At 41.4% G+C, this 22,712-nt stretch overlaps 1 protein-coding gene across 2 annotated transcripts in view; it reads left to right on the forward strand.

Annotated features, from left to right (window-relative positions):
- Nucleotides 1-22,712, forward strand: part of Samd8 (sterile alpha motif domain containing 8) — a 48,191-nt gene that overhangs the window by 6,342 nt on the left and 19,137 nt on the right. For both annotated transcript variants that reach the window (XM_048426381.3, XM_048426382.3), the window contains exon 2: nucleotides 19,661-20,253. In XM_048426381.3, coding sequence (XP_048282338.1) covers nucleotides 19,661-20,253 — 593 coding nt within the window. The remainder of the gene's footprint in view (nucleotides 1-19,660; nucleotides 20,254-22,712) is intronic.

The raw sequence follows: 22,712 nt of genomic DNA on the forward strand, positions 1-22,712 counted from the left end.
AGATATCAACAATAACCAATTGTATATTGTATAAATTTGTATTTTTATTTAATTTTCTTTTAAAAGTACTTCAGTCATATGTGTTTGCAAGGTGCAGAGTAGTAATTCAACATGTCTACAGTTTATAACGCTCAGATCAGCAGGTTAGTTAGTGCTTCACAGTTGTGGAGAGAGAGAGAGAGAGAGAGAGAATATGCGTGTGAAGGTCTGAGGTTGGTGCTGGATGTCTTCCTTAGTCACTTCAAGGTTTTTTTTAAGTTATAAACTGATTGGCCCATTAGCTCAGGCTTCTTATTAACTCTTATAACTTATATTAGCCCATTATTCTTGTCTGTGTTAGCCACGTGGCTCGGTACCTTTGAAGCGAGGCAGTCACATCTTGCTTGCTCTGTGTCTGGATCCCGACTCCACCTCTTTAAGACTTTGAGACTGGATAGTTCAGTGACTGACCAGTGAGCGTGAAGAATTTCCTGTCTCTGCCTCCCAGCCCACACGTGAACTACAGGCAAATCCTGCTGTGCCTGGCTTTTTTGTGCGGGTGATCAGGATCTGAACTTCCCTCATGCTTATCTGGCAGGCATTTACCAGCTGAACCATCTTTCCAGTTCCCCATGTCCTTAAACATTAAAAACGTATTTAACTCAAAATTGGTCATGTTTAGGAGATACAGTGTATTTTTAAAAGCAGGATTTTTTGTTTTAAACTTTTTGTGATGTGGAGGGGGAGGGTGAAGCCAGAGGATGAGTTTTGTGTCCTGCTTTGCCATTCTCTGCCATGCTGGACTTTTTTGTGTGAGTGTTGAAATTCAGGTCCTGATGCTTACAGAACAAGTACTTTTACCCACTGAGCCATTTCCCCAGCTCGCAGTGTAAAAACTGGTAAAAAAAAAAAAAATACCCTTATACAATGATCAGATCAGGGTGATTAACATTTCCATTTGGAGGCTTGGAACTCCTTTTTTCCATTTGTTAATAAAATATAGGTTATTATGAACTGTAGTAATCCTATTCTGCAACCAAACACTAGAGTTAGTCCCTCCCTTCCTCCTTCCCTCCCTCTCTCCCTTCCTTTTCTCCTTCCTTATTCTTTTTACTGTTGGACCCTAGCGTCCAAACACCGAGAAGGAGTCGCCCCCAGAGACCACCCCTCACACCACAGCCGATGCAAAAGCATGAGGATTTTTATTAATTCTGTCATGACAGGGTCCCTCAGCATTCGGGAAGCCGAGAGACCTCGAATAGCTGGTATAGGCTACTTTTAAAGGAGAAGGTCACAGAATCAAGGGGGGTTGTTCTTTAACCATTATGATTGGCTTATTTGAAAGGGCTATTATCAATAATTGGCTGGAGAACTGTTGCTAGATCAGATGAGGTAAGAGGTCATTTTGGCCCCGTTTCCCAGGGGACTGAATCAAATCATACGTGTATGGGTAATTGTTCAGGAACTGAGTACGTGCATGTGTAACTGTTAGGTCCTTGGTTCCCAGGGGAGGAGGGGAAGCACTAAGGCACGGAGGCTGAGAGGGTTCAGAACTGTCAGAAATGGCTTCAGAATTGTCTTAAAGTCTTACATTACTTTTTATTTATTTATTTTGATGTATTTTATGTTTGAGTGCTCTACTTGCTTGTATGCTTGCATGGCAGAAGAGGGCATCAGATCCCACTACAGATGGTTGTGAGCCACCATGTGATTGCTGGGAATTTGACGCAGGACCTCTGGAAGAGCAGCCAGTACCCTTAACCTCTGAACCATCTCTCCAGCCCCCCCTTTTATTTTTGAGATTATAATATAATTACATCTCTCCCTTCTCTTTCCTCCCTCCAAAACCTCCCATATACACTTCCTTGATCTTTTTGAAATTCTCAGCCTCTTTTTTTATTAATTGATTTGCGTGCATGCGCATGTGATATAACTGCTCAGTCTATATAAAGTCATTTATATCTTCCTCACTTTTACTGCTGTAATAACTAATGATTGAATGCAGGGCCTCAAACAAGAAGCACTCTCCCTCTGAGCTACTTTCCCAACCGCATGATTATTGCTTCTGTCTGCTTAGTTGTACATATTAGCCGGCCTCCCGTTACCCTCCTCCCCTCTCTCTCATCACGATGCTCTACCAGTTTGCCTTCTTTTTGATTATACATTAGGGAGAGAGTATACTGACTTAATGCTGTAGTGGCATTTCAATTGTATTTTAATAAAGCTTGCTTAAAGAGTTAAGAGTAAAACAGCCCCCCTGGTCAGCCTTAAAGACCAGGCAATGGCACCGCACACCTTTAATCCCAATAGCCACACTAGTTGCCATAGAAACCGGCAGTGCATGCCTTTAATCTCAGTGGTGCACGCCTTTAATCTCATCCCTGGAGAGGATTATAAAATGGGAGGAGACAGCTCTTAGACACAGTCTCATTCTGAGATTCTTGGAGGCAGAATTGCTATTTCAGACTGAGGTTGAGGTAAGAGCCAGTGATTGGCTGCTTTGCTTTTTGGATGTTCAGGTTGAACCCCAATATCAGTCTCTGAGCTTTTATTAATAGTGCTTCATTATACCTGACTTTCTGTACTTAACATAATATCCTCTAGTCCACCCATTTTAGTGAAAGTGGTTAAAATTTTTATTTATTTTAAAAATGTACCACTTTCATTCATTCTTTGAGAATTTAATCTATACATATAATGTATTTTGACCATATTCACCAACCATTTCTCCCTATCGTACCTCCCTACCACTCCACTTCTTCCCAACTTCGTCTTTTTTTTTTTTTCTTTTTCCAAGACAGGGTTTCTCTGTGTAACAATCCTGTCTGTCCTGGAACTGGATTTGTAGACTGTAGACTTGACCTCGAACTCACAAAGATCACCTACTTCTGCCTCCTGAGTAGTGGGATTAAAGGCGGTACTACCATCCCCCCCCCAGCTGTTTTTTTGGTTTTGTTTTGTTTTGTTTTTTAAATAACCAGTCTACTGGTTCAATTTGTGCCACCCATATACTCCTGGGTGGGGCCCATCCCCTGGAGCTTTGGCCTGTGGTGCCATACCCTTAAAAGAAATCGGTCTCTTACTCCCCTAGAAGCCACCAACTGTCAATAACTCCTCAGTTGGGGATGGGTCTTTAGAGATCTCCCCCACTCCGTGCTGGAGTGTTGACTGACTTGATTTTGTATAGGTTTTGTGAAGGGGACCCCAGCTCTGTGAGTCCTTAAGTATAGCAGGTCGGTCATGTCCAGACAACAGTTTTGCCCTGGCTCTCCAGAACCTGTTTCTTAATCTTTCCACTTCATCTTTCCCGGTTGTCCCTGAGCCTTGCGGGGAGTGGTATGGTAGCTAAGTGCTCCACAGCTTAATTAGCACTTGTCTGATGAAGTCTGGATTTTTATTAGCGAATCCCTGTTATGACTGCCGTAGACTCCTGATCTCAAACCGTCTTCTAACCCCAGCTCCAGAGCATTGGCTTCTGTTCGGTTTCTGTCTGGAGTATATTCCTTTGTGATTCTCGTCACCTAGTCATATGTTTGGTGATCATCTAGGTTGATTTTTGTATCTTAGCTTCTGTAATAAACAGTGTGAAGGCCCTTCTTTGATACGCTAGTGCCATCTCCAGTGAGTGTCAGTCAGATTTCTGTTACTTTAACAAAATGTCTGAGGCGGGCACCTACAGAGAAGGTTTATTTGACTTGTGGTTTCAGAGGTTCTACCCCTGTTGCTTTTTAATGTGTATTGAGGAAGCATATAATGTAATAGATGATGGCAAAGCAAAGCTTGTTCACCTTACGACGTGAAAGGGTGGAGCAGGGCAAGGAAGAGATAGGCTCCACAGTCCCTTTAAGGACGTTCCCTGACTGGCTTAAACTCTCTCCAGGATTTTTGTGTGTGTGTGTGGGGGGGAGATTTACAGATACAACTATAGGAGCTAGCTACTTAAAAGTGGGGTTTCTGCGGGTGTTGTTTTTTGTTTGTGTTTTTAGTTTGTTTGTTTTGGTACTTTTTTTGAGACAAGGTTTCAGACAATCTGAGCTGGTCTGCAGACAAGGATGACGAACTCCTGGGTCTTCTGCCTCCCCTGCAGAGTGCTGGATTATACCATTAATTATGTATACAGTGTTCTGTCTGCATGTTTACCTGCAGGCCAGAAGAGGGTGCCAGATCCTATTACAGATGGTTGTGAGCCACCATGTGGTTGCTGGGAATTGAACTCAGGACCTATGGAAGAGCAGTCAGTGCTTTTAACCTTTTTTTGGCGGGGGGGAGGATTGGTTTTTTGAGACAGGGTTTCTCTGAATAGCCCTGGCTGTCCTGGAACTAGCTCTTGTAGACCAGGTTGGCTTCGAATTTACAGAGATCTGCCTGCCTCTGCCTTCCAAGTGCTGGGATTAAAGGAGTGCACCACCACCGCCTGGCTAGTGCTCTTAACTTTTGAGCCTTTTCTCCAGCCAATATTTTTAGATTTTTGAGGCAACTTCATGTAGTTTTTTTGAATTAATTAATTAATTTTGGTGTTTTACTTGCATGTTTGTCTATATCAAATCTTGGAGTTACAGGCTGTGGTGAGCTGCCGTGTGGGTGCTGGGAATTGAACAATTAAACACAGGTCCTCTGGAAGAGCAGTCAGGTCTTCTCTTCACCAATGAGCCATCTCTCCAGCTAGTTTTTTTTTTTCTCCATAACAGGATTTCTCCCTGTGTAGCCCTGACAGTCCTGAAACTTAATTTGTAGACCAAGCTGGCCTTGAACTCACAGAGATCCACCTACTTCTGCTGGGATTAAAGACCTGAACTGTTAACACCCAGTTCAGAGGCAGCATTTTTTGTTGTTGTTTTGTTGTTTTTCTTTTCAGATAGAATTTCTCTGTATAGCCTGTCTTGGAACTTACTACGTAGATTAGGCTGGCCTCAAATTTACAGAGATCCACTGCTTCGGTCTCCCAAGTGCTGGGATTAAAGACGTGTGCCACCATCACTTGGCAGAGGCAGCATTCTTAACCATGGTTCTGAGTTTTATATCAGATTCTGTTGGTGATAAGCTCTTTCAAATTTAACTCCCTACCTTTAGTTTATTCAGCCATACATTGAACAGTTACACTAAATGTTTTAGATCACTGCAGAGTTAACATTGTAAGGATTCTGTGCTCCTGATTAACAAAGTGATGTATTCAAAGCCTTATATAATTATCTGTTTAAAGTCTTAGTTCCTCCTGGGATACAGGTGAAGGCATTCTTCAGTTAGACCTATTGGGGATGAAGTTGATGTAGTCATGTCTTGCTTTTGGATATTGTGGCTTTGCTAGTTAACTCAGTATTTCTTATCTTTTGTTAGTATATGTAGACATATACAAATTAGTAGTTTGATTGATTTTTTTTGCTTATCTATTTAAGTGTATTACTGAAAAATAATGTTTTAATTTTTTAAAATTCTTTTTCTTACATGTTTAATGTATTAAACAAACTTTGGAAATGTAGTGAAGATCCCATCGTAGAATTAGCTATTAATAGTTTTTTGTTGTTTGTTTGTTAGGTTTGGTTTTTTGACATAGGGTTTCTCTGTGGAGCTCCAGCTGTCCTGGAACTCACTCTGTAGACTAGGCTAGCCTTGAACTCACTGAGTCCACCGCCCCGTGTGTAGGACTGAAGACGCGCACCACCACCTCCCGGCTAATAGGGTTTGTTTGTTTGTTTTTCTGTTTTTCATCATTTATGTCTGTGTCTGTGCATCGGCATATGTAAATGAGTACAGGTGCCTGTGGAGGCAGAGGTGTCAGATCCCCCTAGAGCTGGAGCTACAGGTGATTAGGAGGCATCGACGTGGGCGGTGGAACTGGATTCAGGTCCTGGAAGAACAGTGCCAACTCTTACCACCAACGCCTCTTACTTTTTTTTTTTTTTAACTAAAAAAGACATGGAAGTTTTATTATTTACGTTAGTTTTTGAAAAAAGAACTTTTAAACTTTTTGCTTTGAAATGTAGGTTTACAGGGAGTAGCTCAGATGGGCCAGAGAACCCATCCACTTTCCTGCTGTAGTTACAAATGACATAGCTATAAGACATTGTCAGAAACAGGAAACTGTCATTTTATAATGAATAGATTCTTAGACATTGTTCCAATCCAGATAAAGAACTGTTCCTTCATTACAAAGATCTTTCTCTGTGCTATCTCTCAACTCTGGCAACCACTAATCGATTCTACTTTTATAATCTTGTCAGGTTGAAAGCGTTGCATAAGTAGAACCACGCAGTGTGTGACCTTTTGAGACTGGCTTTTTCTGTCAAGTGTGTAATATCCTTGAGACTCATCCAAGGTATTGAATATACAATAACTTATTTTTATTGCAAGGTTGTAGTTGATGGTATCAGTGTACCACAGTTTTAACTGTGGATGTTTCGTAGGCTCTTTTGGATTCTTGGACATTTCAGCAAGTAATGCTGCTGTCATCTGTATGTGGGTGCTTGTGTCGGCACAAATTTTCATCTCTTTGGAGCTCTCAGGAGTCTCATTGTTGGCTTATATGGTAGGTATAGGTGTAGCTATTCTTCACCATAACTCAAACTTTCTGACATGTTCTACACTCTTCTAACAATTTTTTTCTTTTTAAGAAATAGTGATTTTTATTTGTTTGGGAGCCTTGCCTGTATCATGTGTGCAGTACCCAGAGAGGCCAGAAGAGGGGGGTTGAATCTCTTGGAACAAGTTACAGATGCTTTCTGAGGTGCCATATAGATCTGGGAATTGAACCTGGGTTCTCTGGAGAAGTAGCTAGTGTTTTCCTTCCTTCCTTCCTTCCTTCCTTCCTTCCTTCCTTCCTTCCTTCCTTCCTTCCTTCCTTCCTTCCTTCCTCCCTCCCCCCCCCACCATGTTGCCCTGGATATCCTGAAACTCACTCTGTAGACCAAGCTGGCCTTGAATTCAGAGATTCCCCCCAGCCTCTGCCTTCTAAATTGTGGGATTAAAGGTGTGCACCACTATGGCTGTCAAAAATTATTGTTTATAAAGCACACTTACTATGTCATCTTCTTACTTAAAATGTCCTGTAATTCTTATGGTTCTTAATTTGATCGCATTTTCTATGGTTGGCTCCAGTGTGTAGTTTATAGGCTTCATGTATTTGAGACACAGTCTCACTATGCAGCCTGGAGCTCATTCTGTAGACTCAGAACTCCACCTGCCTTTGCCCCATGACTGTTGTGATTAAAGATGTGCACCACCATGCCTCGTGCGGTTGTCTGTTTATCCTAGCATGGCTCCACACTGTTTGCTGCCCTACTGTCTTTGCTCACAGTTTTACTGCTCCATCTTCACAGGCTCTGTTCAGATGACACTAGTGACCGCTTTTATCTTACCAACTGGAAATAACCTAGGTTTTCCCCAATTCCCTAATGTTTTCAGGGTTGGGTTTTTTGTTTGTTTGTTTGTTTGTGTTTGTTTTGTTGTTTTGTTTTTCAAGACAGGGCTTCTCTATAGCTTTGGAGACTGTCTTAGAACTCACTCTATAACCCAGGCTGGCCTCAAACTCATAGAGATCCTCCTGTCTCTGCCTCACAAGTGCTGGGATTAAAGGTGTACACCATCACCGCCTGGGCTGTTTCCAATTTTTAACAAACTACACAAGTCACCACTTTCATCGTATTGTTTTGAAAACTGAGGTAATTTTATAAGAATTCCTTTCACATTTATTTATTTATTGCCCTTTGACAACCCTTTCTAGACTGTAAAATCTAGGGCAGGATTATTTTGATTCATTTAGGAATATGACTCATTGCACAGTACAATACTTTACATACTGCATGCAGAGCAAAAATTCATAGATGAATAAATTTGGCATGTGAGGGTATTTACATCTCTGGTGCCTTAGTTTCTAGCAGGCCCTTGGTAAGTGCAGAGTTGTACAAGACCTGTGACTACAGCCGTTATTGTGCTGATAGCTAGAAAATATTTGGAGCTGTGTTTTACAGTAGGGCTGAAGCCCTCAGTTCACAAGGCTGAGCAATGTAGTGGGTAAGGACATGCATTTTAACTGATATTTGTAATCAGAGGCTGCTTTTTCATTTCTCTGCCACCCAGACCTGAATAATCAAACAGAAACTATATTAATTAAAACACAGTTTGGCCAGTAGGTCAGGCGTATTCCTAGCTAGCTTTTATATCTTAAATTAGTCCATTTCTATTCATCTGTGTATTGCCACAAGGCTGTGACTTACCTTTAAGGTTTTGGTGACTTTTTCCTTCGGCAGCTACATGGCGTCTGCCTGACTCCACCTTCTTTCTCCCTGTATTCAGTATAGTTTTCCGCCTAGCTATAGTCTGCCCTGCCATAGGCGAAAGCAGCTTCTTTATTAACTAATGGTAATAAATATTTATAGTATATAGAAGGGAAACCTTTATTTGTTTTATTTACTGGTTTAAATTGGTCTTGGGTAAGTTGCTGACCCGTTTATATCAGTTGTCTCATCTGTCAGATGGAGACATTAGTAATGTCTGCTTTATGTGACTGCTGTGAGAATTATTTAACATGAGAGGAAAGCACTTGGAAGCATCTCTGGTGTGCCGTATGTGCCGTGCTTTGGGTCCCTGCCCTCTTCTAATAGCTTTGATAAGAGAGGTCACAGTTCTTATCCTATCACTGAGTTTTTAAAAAGGTTGGATAAATAAGTGCTCTTCAGACTTTTAAACTCAGGATTATGTGGTGACACCAAGGCTTAATGCGTACTTTTGTCTCTTTCGTCAACATGAAAAGGACGTCATTTCCTCTTCCCAGCTGATACAAGGAGTGAGTAATAACAGTAAAGTATGAGTTCTTCACAAAGAAAGTGAAGCCTGAAAACAACATGTTTTTATACATTTTAGACGAATAATGATAAAGTTGTGAAGGAATGATGGGACAGTGGATACAATTTTGGTTTCACTAAGAAATAATGAGTGTGGTATATAAGCTGGTTGGGGATAAGAATGACTTTGTATATTTGAATTCTTTACAGTCTCATTACCATTTTTGCTCATCAAGACTGTCTTCCAGCTTTGTTACATGAAGGCTAGTCCTCTCGCAAGAATCTATACTGCAGCACAGACAGTGTTTCAGGCTATGCGTGTATTGATAATACAGCACAGACAGTGTTTCAGGCTATGCATGTATTGATAATACAGCACAGACAGTGTTTCAGGCTATGCATGTATTGATAATACAGCACAGACAGTGTTTCAGGCTATGCATGTATTGATAATACAGCACAGACAGTGTTTCAGGCTATGCGTGTATTGATAATACAGCACAGACTGTGTTTCAGGCTATGCGTGTATTGATAATACAGCACAGACAGTGTTTCAGGCTATGCGTGTATTGATAATACAGCACAGACAGTGTTTCAGGCTATGCGTGTATTGATAATACAGCACAGACAGTGTTTCAGGCATACAGCTATTTCATTTCACTGAAACCTTGTACCCACCATCAGGTCAGTAGGCCAGGATCCCTGTGTACCACTCCTAAACTATGCTGATCTTCCTGTTATTGTTTTTTCCCCTAAATCAACTGTAGACTCATCTTTGTAGTGTTTCCTTTTCTTTATCAACTTACCACCCAAGCACATAAAAATATTTCCTTTCTGTATTACAAATGACCTAAAATCTACCTGCATCTTATTTTTGAGTACCCTTCTCTTATCAGTTTGAAGATAGCAATTTTACCATTTGGACTTCTTTAAAGCTAAAATGATCGGTCTGATTTGAATCTTCTGGTTTGCATTTGTTATCCTTCTATGTAGAGAATGTTTTATGGTTGTATAAATAGTAGAAAGTGGTTTGTTTATACCACCTGCTGTAAGTAAGTAAAGGTTAAAATAAAGCCATTAATGTCTATAACCTTACCTCTCAGGAGATAGATGCAGGAGGATCAGGAGTCCAGTGTTATCCTGAGCTATGTGAGAGACCCTGCCTCAAAGAGAAGGGGGGTGGTTTAAAGATGAATTTTATTATTTTTAATTGTGTGTGTGCACATGTATGCATACACATGTGTGCAGTGACTCTGGAGCCAGAGGTCTCAGATCACCTGGAGCTATAGTTACAGGAATTTGTGAACTGCCCAATATGGATGCTGGAAACTGAACTTGGGTCCTTTGGAAGAACAGCAAGTGCTCTTAACGACTGAGATGCCTCTCCAGTCCCAAAGCCAAATGTTATACACACTCCATACAAATCTTTACCTTCTCATCCAAGGTATGTTTGTGTAGAAGGAGTGGTGGGCTGCTTTTCCTCCCGCCCAGCTCCTGGCCACCTGGCTAGCTTTACCCAAAATAATTATATGGAAACTGTATTCATTTAAACACTGCCTGGCCCATTAGTTCTAGCCTCTGATTGGCTAACTCTTACATATTGATTCAACCCATTTCTTTTTTTTTTAATTAATTTATTTATACAGTATCCTGCCTGTAGGCCAGAAGAGGGCACCAGATCTCACTATAGGTGGTTGTGAGCCACCACATGGTTGCTGGGGATTGAACTCAGGACCTCTGGAAGAGTAGTCAGTGCTCTTAGCCGCTGAGCCATCGCTCCAGCCCCTTATTCAACCCATTTCTAATAATCTGTATGTCACCACGAGCTCGTGGCTTACCGGGAAAGATTCAGCATGTCTGACCTGGCAGTTGGCTCCTTGGCGGCTGCCTCATTGCCTTCTTCCCAGCATTCTGTTCTGTCTACTCTCCACCCACCTATGTTCTGACCTATCAGGCCAAGCAGTTTCTTTATTAACCAATGAGAGTAACACATAGACAGAAGACTCACCTACATCATGTTTGTGACCTACCACTGACCACACAGCACAGTTGACAACTAGGCAAATCCAAAATGTAGGTCATTCTATAGAATTGTGCTAATCTAAATGCTGTCTGTCCCTTGCCCATCCGAGAGAGGAAGGGAGGGAACGAAGGAGGGAGGGAACGAGGGAGGGAGGGAGAGAGGGAGGGAGGGAGAGAGGGAGAGAGAGTCATTCTGTATTAAGGATATATAATAGCCCGGTATAATTCATAGCTCTTAACCTCTACCCTGAGAGGAAAAGAGATAGGAAAGACAATTAGATCTAAAATAATTTTCTTAGATGCAATGATGGATATTATACAGCTATAAGAGGTTGTCTTTTAATCCCATTTGGAGTCTTGCTGAATAGTACAGGCTTGTCTTAAACTCACAATCTCCAGCTTCTGCCTCCCAAGTGCTGGCTTACAGCCATATGCCAGCCACCGTGCCCAGAGGAAGTTGTCATTATTGCAATATGCATGCTGAAATATTTATATTTAATGACATAGTTTCTTGATATTAAATGGTGTGCCCTCACCCCACCTAACTCACTGCGTAAAATGCGTGTGGAAAAAAATGTTTATTCTTGAATTTGAATTCTTGACCTGCCTATTTCAAGCAGGAACCTTGAATTATACTTTTCTGATCATTATCTCATCTATAAAATGAAGTTAATCTGCCTCGTAAAACTGTGGAGTGTTAGAAAATCTCATATAGCCTCAGAATACTGTCTGCCAGTTAATAAATGTAGCTACCACTGCTGTTACCACTATTTTAATATTTATTTTATAATCTGTTATTTGGGAGATGAAAGAGTACAAAGTATAAAACAGAGGTCCCTGCGGAGAGAACCTTTTGAGCAATAGGCAAAGGTGAAGTGGGGATTGGTATCACCATGAAATGAAATCCGTGTGCACACTGTCTAATCTGCAGTGTTGTTTGTGCCAGGCTTCTCCTGTTCCTTCCCTTCCCCTCTCCATTTAACAAATAAGGGTGTTGAGGTGCCCAGAGGGATGGTTTGTCACCAGTGCACTGAAGTTAAACTCCCGAGAACCAGCACAGCGCGTCTGCTCCTTGACCTGCATCACGCGGCTCTCCCTGGGGTAAAGGACAGACTGAAAAGAGAGTGACTAAATATTAGCGAGGATTTGTAGATTTTCAGAGATTAACAGCTTTTTTCTTTCTTTTTCTAAGACAGAGCCCCCAGGCTGGCCTCAAACTCAGAGATCTGCTTGCCTACCACAATCTTAAATAGGCATCTCTCCAAAGAGAGACAAAAGAAACACTCTAAAGACTCAGAGATTAAAGAGTAGCTCTGCTGATGATAAGAACACCAGCTTTTAAGCTTTTAAATTGTATTTATTCTAAGATGTTCTCATTTCATCAAGGATGTGTATAAGAACATCATAAGAAACAAGTTGAACTCAAGACCAATGTGGTACTCCTAGCATGATTAGGCAGGAGGATCATAGATTAGAGGCCACCCTGGACTATATTTGATGTGACCTTGTCTCAACAATCACAAAAAAGTTTTTAAAAAATATATCTGAGCAGAGCGTGCTGTCGCATGCTTTTAATCCTAACACAAGGGAGGTAGAAGCAGACTGATCTCTTTGAGTTTAAGGCCAGCCTGGTGTACACAGTGAGTTCCAGGACAACCAGGGCTCTAACAGAGAAACCCTGTCTCCAACAAAAATCAAAACAAAAAAAGTATATCTGTTGCATAGAATAGTGGATGTCTATAGTTCTAGCATTTGGGTGACAGGAGGATCAGGTAGTCAAGGCCATCGTTGGCTACTTAATGAATTGAAGGAGATTCTGTCTCAAAAACCAGTGATCTGTTTTGAGTTCTATGAATAATTTGGATAACAATGATATTTAGCTGTTCACAAAACCCTGCCATCGGTTTAGAATTAAATGAAATTACCTTTAAAAAAGCAAACAGACTTCAAATTAGGTTTATTCTAACTTTTTTTTTCACAGAGAGATAGATCATCCTAGAGTGTGGGGAAATAATGGCAAATAGGGTGCTCGCTCCACGAGTGTGGAGGGCCTGAGCTCAGATCTTCATCACCTGTGTAAAGAGCCGCACCGTTGGCAGTGGGGACGGGATGGCCTACTGGGGCTTGCTGACTACTGGCTTAGCAACAGGTTTAGTGAGAAACCTTTTCAGAGGAGTAAGGTGGAAAGTGATAGAGCAGGACACCAGTGTCATTTTCTGGCCTCCACACACTTGGGTGCACGCACCCACACAGAGAATACATAAATAAGTGCCTTATAGTCGGGCGGTGGTGGTGCACACCTTTAATCCCAGAACTAGGGAGGCAGAGGCAAGTGGCTCTTTGTGAGATTGAGGCTAGAACTAGTTCCAGGACAGGCACCAAAGCTATCTAGAGAAACCCTGTCTTGAAAAACTTTTTTAAAAAATTTAAAAATAGAAAATATATTGAACTCAAGCTGAAGTTCACAGTGGTATTTAACTAGTGATCCTCGAATTGGAGATCGCCCTGGTGTACTACCTAGTGAGACCTTATCTCAAGCAACTCAGGGTAGTAGGGATCAGACCCCTGTTATTAGGACAATGAAATCTCTAATTATCAGGAACTAAACTAATCTGGTCAAAAAATAAACTTAACCTGAAACTAAAAAGCTTCTGTAAAGCAAAGGACATGGTCAACAAGACAAAACGACAGCCTACAGAATGGAAAAGACACTAACTCCACATCAGACAGAGGTCTGATCTCCAAAACATACAAAGAACTCAAGAAATTGGTGACCAAAAGATCCCATAATTCAATAAAAAATGAAGCCCAGACCTAAAGAGAGAATAGGTGCTTGGGCTCCATTTATCAAATCTCAGTCTGGATGCTCCAAGGGAAGCAGGAGAAGGTCCATGGTTATAGATTGGAGGGAGCTGTCGTTTGAAGGGAATCATCAGTGCTTGGGGGGGTCATGGATGAGAAAGTAATGTCAGGAGAGTCAGAGAAGGCTGGGCAGTAGTGGTGAACACCTTTAATCCCAACACTTGGGAGGCAGAGGCAGGCAGAGCTCTGAGGTAGAGGCCAACCTGGTCTACATACTGAGTTCCAGGACATCCAAGACTGTTAACACATAGAGACCCTGTCTTGAACAACCCCCGCACCCAAAAAAAAGTCAGAGAAGAAGGTATCTCAGTTTCAGTCTGTCAGTTACGACAGCACAAGGAGTTCCCCAAGTCTTTAGGAATATCAGCTCAGGTCAAGCTGGGGTTAGTGGCATCTGTGCAGATAAGGATCTCAGGGTGAGCCCCTTTGAAGCAGAGCTGGACCTTTAAGGCTTATTTTGTTTCAGTTTGTGTGTACACACATGCGCATCTTTCTGGAGTGTGTATACATGAGGTCAGGTGCTGGTGGAGAGTTTCAGATCCCCGGGGGTTGGAACCACAGGAACCATGAGCCTTGCATATTGGAATCTCGGGTTCTTTATAAGAGCATTTATTGTACCTGTAGCTACTGAACCCTCTCGTCAGCCGTCACATCCGGGAATTTAAAGAAAACTTTCTGTGTGTGTATGGGTGTTATTTCTGCAAGCATGTCTGTGCACCATGTGTGTGCCTGGTGCCCATGGAAGCCAGAAGAGGATGTCAGAGTCTCTTGAAACTAGAGTTACAGGTGCTTAGGAAAAGATTTCCCACATAGATTCTAAACACGGTGCTTAGGGGAAAGGAGGAGGATGGGCTCAGGAAGAAAGTGGGACACACCTGAGACCTGAGCTTCTCTCAGGGAGTTACCTAATTTTCTCTTTATCTAGTTCCTGGGGGCGGGGGACACAGCCTCTTGATACAGCTGGGATTCTGCCTGAACTTACCATGAAGGCCAGACTGGCCCCAAATTCTAGATATGCCTAACTTCGTCCTCAGTGCTGGGTGATAGGCATGTTCCCAGTGTAATGTATTAATAAAAATGCTACAGGATCCCCGGCCGCGGTGGCAGGCAGTGGGCAGGGGTCCCAGGCAGGGATGGTTGCTGGTCCCGGGCAGGTAGACACGTGGAGGGGCGGGCAAGAGACAGACATGGATAGGCACGCCGTGCAGAGTGAGGTTGGATATTTATATTTTAGTGGGTTATGGAGGGGAAAGGGTGAAGGGGAGAAGAGCAGGGAGAAAGAGAGGAGAGAGACAGAAGCTGCCTCTTCAAGAGGGAGACAGAAGAGAGGCAGGTTGTAAGCAGAAAGGAAGATCTGCCTGCCTCAGCAGGGGGAGTAGGCGTGGCTTGTCTCTTAAAGGGACAGAACAGATAATTACACCCAGCTCACCTGTTTTTAAGTAGCATGTTGAAGTGTATGATACAGCTGTCATAATTATATAAATTTCCTTTTATGTTCTAATTTTGTTCTCTCTGTCAGCTCTGATCAATTTCTATTGGTTTTTTCCCCCCATGGATTATAATGTCTTTTGGATTCTATTCTTACATATCCTATAAAGATTCCTTAATTTGCAATATGTATTTAAGATTTGTGAGGCTAGATCAGAGAAATGTGTAGCCTAGGGTAATTTTTCTCATTAGCAGCAAAATGACATTTGTGGAAGCCAAACAATTCTTTTGTTTGTAGAGAAGATTCCAGTACACTATAGTTTTCGGCTGGTTTTTCATTCTTTTTGTTTGTTTGTTTTGAGACAGGGTCTCTCTGTGTAACTGTAACTCTAGTTGGTCTGGAACTTGGCAGGATGTTCTGTGTTGCATGGGTCGGTCCAAAAAGGAGGTCATTCTGAGATGAAATTTTAAGGCCTGTGTGGCAGCAGGGAGGTCCAGCCTCGGAAGATCTGAACCCTGAATAGCCAGGCAGATTCATTGATTGTTACACAAAGTTGTTTTTTGGTTGAAGTATTTCCTCATAGCCAGGTTCTGTCTAACGTACACACCCTCTAAAGGGAAGCATCACCTGCCCTCGGGACTTCAGTCCTTTCCTGTTTGTCAGTTGTTTTACCTGATAGTACAAGAGCTTCAGGCAACGTCAGGTGAAGGCTACAAAGTCCCTTCAGATAAACAGTTCTAAGATTCGTGGAGGTCAGAGTACTCCTAGGAAACTGCTGTTCACTCCAGTGTTTAATCCTAGACACAGGGAAACTCTTCATTCTAGTGCTATCCCAGATATGGTGACTTTACTAAATCCCTACAACAGGAACTTGCTGTGTACACCAAGCTGGCCTTAAACTCAGAGATCCTCTTCCCTCTGTCTTCTGAGTGCTAGTATTAAAACATATGCTGCCACCATTTCTGGCAGGGTTTTGTTTTTTTTCTTTTCTTTTTTTGGGGGGGGGAGGGGAGGGTGTCTTACAGTTATCACTACTGTGATGAAACACCATACCATGACCAAAGCAACTTGGAGGGGTGTTAATTGGCTTACATTTCTATATCACTGTTCATCATTGAAGGAAGTCAGCACAGGGTAGGAACCTGGAGGCAGATGACTCCGGGCAGAGTCCTGGCTTACTCATCATGGCTGCTCAGCCTGTTTTCTTAATAGAACCCAGGACCAGCCCAGGGATGACTCCGCCCACAATGGCCTGGGCCCTCCCCCATCAATCACTAATTAAGAAAATGCTCTACAGGCTTGCCTACACTTCAGTCTTATGGAGCATTTTCTCAGTTGGAGTTCTCTCCTCAGATGTATGCCTGCAGGCCAGAAGAGGGCATCAGATCTCATTACAGATGGCTGTGAGCCACCATGTGGGTGCTGGGAATTGAACCCAGGACCTCTGGAAGAGCAGGCAGCTCTCTTAACCATTGAGCCATCTCTCCAGCCCCTTTTTCATGTATTTTACAATACAGAATATTGTATACATAACAAATAAATAAATATTAAAAAAAACAAAAACAAAAAAAAACCAATGTCTGTCGTATTCTTTGTTCAAAGTTTTCTGTTCTCTGGAATTCCTGTGATACAACATGACTATTAAATGGATGCTGAAACTTGCTATCATTTTTAATATTCCTCTTTACTACACATTCTCACAGATGGAGCTAAGTACTGGTTACTGTGACCCTCAACTATTATGTAGTAGCACACAATTAAAGGACATGCACTAACCTGATGAGGTAGAGCAGTGAAATGTGTCATGCTTTTAAGGCTTTCCCACAGCAAGCTCAAAGGCTTCTGGGAGGCTTCTATGTTATAACTTGTATTTTTCTAGTGGCTGAAGCTTGGGCATCAAAGCTAGTCAGCTTGATTGAAGTTGAAAGAACTGGTGAGTTAATATGGGGGAGAAATGTGAAAGAAGAGAAGAATCATTTTGCTCAGAGTATGAGATGAAACTGTACCGAAGAATAATGCTGCAAGGATGGGAGTGACTTGGAACCCGCTGGTGGTGAGGCATTGGAGAGGGGGGAAAGTAGAAGAATCGAGATTAAGCGGGAGAACTTCACTTGTGAATGAGGTTTGCTACTTGGTAACTGCTGCTGAGTTTATAGCAGCATGTCTTGTTAGGTATCCAGGTTTGATGATTTAGTCAGAGCATACCCGTGGGGGGGGGGGGGCGGGGAAGGAAGATATAGATGTAGCAGAAAGGGCAAAACTATAGTTCAGTGGAATTTTCCATATGCTATGTATAACTGCGGCAGACTTAAAATACAAACCCTCTGTAGATGCACACATTGTTACCTTTTTAAGATTGTAAAAAAATGTGAATTGATAATGAAATACAACTTTAAGCTTTCTGAAAATGAGGATTACTTTTTTTGTATCAAGACAAAATATTTAATGATGGACATTTTCATCTTTGGGTGAATTTCATCAAGGGTGTCTCTTGTTTCCTGAATACTTTTGATGATATGGGTTATCATTAGTTAAAATATCTGTTTTTGCTCAGTGATATTAAGTCTTTAACAAGTGTTTGTGTGGGAAGGGAAGGCTGTGTAGCATCACCTGCCTTTTGCTTTCCTTAACCTAAAGAAGCTGAGAAGTCTTAGTCTACAATATGTGCTGTAAAGCCATGATAAATGCCTAAATCAGATCAGAGCATCATCTGGTCGGGAAGTGAAAAAGATATACTGTCTCATACGTTATGAAGAACTTTGTCCTGGAGGATATTCATTTGTACCAATGTTTTGTTTTGCCTTTTAAGCAAGTTCTTTTTCAAATTGTATAATGAACTTTCACAAAAGAAACCTATATCTTCTCAGAACACTTTACTGCAACTGTTTTTTTTAAAGCTGGATATTTATTGTATCATTGTGGATTTAAAAAAAAATAACTCCTGTTTTTAAACATTATTCAGAAGGGAATATAGTGAGCTATTAGAAATTCAGAAAACCCACAGGCTTTAAAAGTCAGATAAGTAGGAACATGAGAAGTGGTTTTGGTTTTCTTTTCTCCATGTCGGCCTTTGCTTCCTGTGTATCTGATACACTTTATAAACTTGAAATAGACTCAGGTCCCCCCCCCAAAAAAAGAACATAAACAGCTGAGCAGGATCAAAGTAGCAAAACTTATCACTACTTTTAAAAACAGTGCAATAAGTAGCCTTTTATAACTATAATCGGAATTTATAGCTGTATAACTTTTATAATTATAATCTGAATTTTGCTTCATTTTTTGAGTATATTGAAATGACAATTCTCTTTAAAACTTTGACCCCCATCTCCCAGAAGTGCCGTTTCAGTTCTGCAATGGGACTTTCAAGAACTCAAAGGAATTTAGCTCAAATTCATAGCTATTTTAAAATCTTTTTATCTGTTGGCTAAATTATTTTATATATAGTAGATAGAAATGTACAAATCTAAAATTTCCTGGAACGATTCTTTTCCACCACAAGTGGGGAAAATTTTTTTCCATGAACATGCCGATTTCAGAGATTTAATTTTTCCCATATGTCTTTTACAAATTTCATTTTATAAAAAATATTAAAATGAGATCTTCCTCCTTCCCTTGTTCTCCATGGTAATCTTTTGAAGTAATTGTTGAAATGCTGTGGAAACTCCACCTATAAAGCACCTTTCTCTAAAGTGTTAAAAACTTCTGGTGTAGCTCAGGGTAGATCACTTGCCGTGTCCTGTGTGCATCCTGTGTCAACAACTGCTCTTCATAAAACCAAAACACCTGCATCGACCTCTTAAATGATTAGAATGTTAGTCTGAAGTCACATTATTCGTGGAGACCCAAAAATGTGAGCCTATTTTCACCTTGTCTGAAGGTCAGAGAGTTGAAACTTACTCTGTTCCTTCAAGATTACTGTGTTTCTGCCTCAAACAAAGGTCCCACCTTGATTTAGATCAGAGAGTTCTGATCTCTCAAGGTTATTGTCAACAGGTGTGGCTAATATTTAGACCTTGTATTTCAGGTATTGAGAAGTAGATATGTTTCTACCTCAAAAGTTTAAGGATCCAACTAAGTCCTACTCCCTTGGGGAGATGGTAAACCCGTGGAGTGGTTTGCCTACAGAATGTTTTGGTCTAGGATGTGAGCGGGACTTGTCTTGTCCTGCAGTCTTTAACTGGTCTGTTCGTTTCCTTATATCATGTTAATGCAGTTTTTATCTTACTCCTAGTTTTGGGGTTGGGTGTTTTAAGCAGTTGGAAATTGAAGGCAGGTGATTTTCAGCACTCTCTGGAACTCCCTCCCAGCACCACCCTGTCTCCCTTTTCTTTCACTAGAAAACTAGCCTCTTCGTTCTCTTATCTTTCTAATCCCCATGCCCCTACCCTGGTAAGTGGCCTTTTTGTTGAAGCTGGTCTCTGACAATTACTGAATAACTTTTGTTTCTTTGGCTGTGGGAGCCAGTGAGGGCAGTATAAATACTTTATTGTTTCTGGTATGCATATTTGCATTCGGCCTTTAATGAAGGTGTTGGGCTACTGTAAAGATTTCATTAAAGGTTTTGTTTTGTTTTCCTGTTTTCTCTTGCCAGGCAGTGGAGGAAGAAATGGCAGGCCCTAGTCAACTCTGCATTCGCCGCTGGACTACCAAGCATGTAGCGGTGTGGCTGAAGGATGAAGGTTTCTTTGAATATGTGGACATTTTATGCAATAAGCACCGACTTGATGGAATCACATTACTCACACTGACTGAATATGATCTGCGATCTCCTCCTCTGGAAATCAAAGTCCTAGGAGACATTAAAAGGTTAATGCTCTCAGTCAGAAAATTGCAGAAAATCCATATTGATGTTTTGGAGGAGATGGGATACAACAGTGATAGTCCTATGAGTCCCATGACTCCATTCATCAGTGCTCTTCAGAGCGCAGACTGGCTCTGCAATGGGGAGCCCACGCACGATTGTGATGGACCCGTCACTGACTTGAATTCTGATCAGTACCAGTACATGAATGGCAAAAACAAACATTCTGCTCGAAGACTGGACCCAGAGTACTGGAAGACCATACTGAGTTGTGTATACGTTTTTATAGTGTTCGGGTTTACATCTTTCATTATGGTTATTGTTCACGAGCGAGTTCCTGACATGCAGACCTATCCACCACTCCCGGATATATTCTTAGACAGGTAGGTTTTGTTTCTAGAGCCACAGCAGTAGTAATGTGGGTAATTACATTGTAATTGTAGCCGACATTGCTTTGTCTGGTGCCATCAAAGGACATGCTTTGCCAAGCATGGTGGCACAAGCTTGTACCCTGGAAACTGAAGTAGGTGGACCACAGGCTCAGCTCTGGGCAGTTTATAAAGGATATTATGTTAGAAGGGTAATAGACTTTGTAATCGACTCAGCTGCCTTTCTTTTCCAGTAGTACAAAATAATTCGGGATTGATTTTGCTTTTATTACACACTGAATAAAACTAAGCAAATATATATTAAATAAAAAAGAAGTAGTTGAGGGCTGAAGAGAGGTCTCAGCAGTTAAGCACACTAGCTGTTCTTTCAGAGGACCTGGGTTTGATTTCCAGCACCCACATGGCGGCTCACAGCTGTGTATAAGTACAGTTATACTTATAACTGTTGAGGGACCCAACACCCTCACACAGACATGCATGCAGGTAAAAGTTCAATTTAAATTTTAAAAAAATTAAATAAAAATAAATGTTAAGAAAAGAGCTGGTGGTGTTGCATGTCTTTAATCCCAGTGCTTGTGAGGCAGAAGCAGGCAGATCTCTGTGAGTTCAAGGCTAGCGAGTTCCAGGGCAACCAGGGCTACAAAGAGAAGCCCTATCTTGAAAAACCAAAAATAAACATTCTATGGTTATAAAAAAAAAAAAAGAAAAGAACAATGAGTAACAACTGTTTTTACTTAAGTGATTTTTAAAAATTAGCAGGGCCTCCTTATTTTTAATTGCTGATGATTGAGCCCAGAGCCAATTCCATGTTGGGTCAATGCTCTTCCACCAAGCTATAGCTGTGTCTTGAGGGGACACCACCTGTTATAGGTAATAGTATTCCGGTTACTACTCAGTCTCCTCACCTCCTACAGTGTACCCAATAAACTATTCTTCCTATTCTTTTAAAAAAAAGAAAAGGAATGGTAGTAATGGATTTTAAAACATTGAAGAAAGTATTCTATGACTATAGGAAACAGACAAGAAATGGTGGGTGTGAAGGGAAGCTATCTGCACCCTTCAATGTGCATTTGATTCATTAGGAAAGTTATTAGTGGATGCTAAGATGCATTTGATGGAAAGCCGCTGAGCAGCAGCCTGTTTGCGTGATTGGAGCTTCATCTTTCACATTACTTAATTGCAGAGGAAACAGGTGCTTTACAGTGCTGGAACCTGACAAAGGTCATCTGAACCACAGGTCGGATCCAGCACCACGGTGGAGCAGACAGACTTCACCTTGAAAATAGTCTGATAATCTTGCCCCCCAGGAAATTTTAACCTAAGTTTGATCTGGAGGAAATAGTCAGACACACAAAAAGGAACATTTCACTCGATAGCTCACTGGAGTCTCCAGAGAAGTCAGTGTCGTAGTCAACTAAACCCAGAGGATGGTGAGGGAAATTGAAGGGACACACCAAGGTCAATACATGGTAATTGGATTCTAGTCAAGAAAATTTAGTTGCAAAGGACACGTTGAGGGTAATTAGAACGTGTGGATGTGGTGTGCAGTGAACGAGGGGTGCTGACTCGTGCTGCAGCCTTGTTCTCTGAGATCCATGTAGTTAGGGGGAGATGTGTCTGTAACTTACTTTGGAGGACTCTGACTGAAAGATATGTGAAGAGTATTAAGTGTTTGTTTTGTAAGCTTCTTAGAAGGATCACGATTTTTTTTTTCAAATAAATTAGTGATGATGGGAGGAAATGGGGATTGAAGACAATCAGATCTTTGCTATAAGTTCAATTAAGGATTACAAAGAAGTGAACATAGGGCTTGATGGCAGGGCTTTGGTTTGTTTGGATGGGGCTGTACTGTAGGGTATTGTACTGGTAGGGATGACCTGAGGTAGGATTGTGTTTGGGTTCTTGCATATATTTTTATATATTATACCTAAAGCGTAGGATTCTTGAAATTGAGGGTGTGAAGTGTTGGTTGCTGTGGTAGGGCAAAGGGCAGGATAGTAAGAGAAAAGATAAAAACAGAAGGGAGCAAGAATGCCATTATATACCAGTATAACAGGAGGAGTAATGGGGGGAGGGAGGGAGAAAGGAAGGAGAATGCCATTATATACCAGTATAACAGGAGGAATAATGGCGGGGGGAGCATCAGTAAGTACCTGGAAACTTTTCTAGAAGAGGTTTTTATTAGCTCTAGAAAATTAGGAGTTTTACAGGAAGGAGTGTCATCATAATTTTTGTATGACTATAAGCTTACATTGAGTAAAAGCTAAAACAGCTGTTCTTAATAGTGAATGAGAGACCCATACAGACAAAGGGGTGTGTGTGTGTGTGTGTGTGTGTGTGTGTGTGTTACTAAAAGATTTAATGTGGGATGAAATAGAGTAAAACTGGGAAGCAGTACTTCAGTACTTAGGTTTACTTTTGGGAAGAAGTGAATTTACCTTTGTGTGTGTGGA

Source organism: Myodes glareolus, chromosome 12 (genome assembly GCF_982192425.1).
Source record: "Myodes glareolus chromosome 12, mMyoGla1.1, whole genome shotgun sequence".
Lineage (NCBI taxonomy): Eukaryota > Metazoa > Chordata > Mammalia > Rodentia > Cricetidae > Myodes > Myodes glareolus.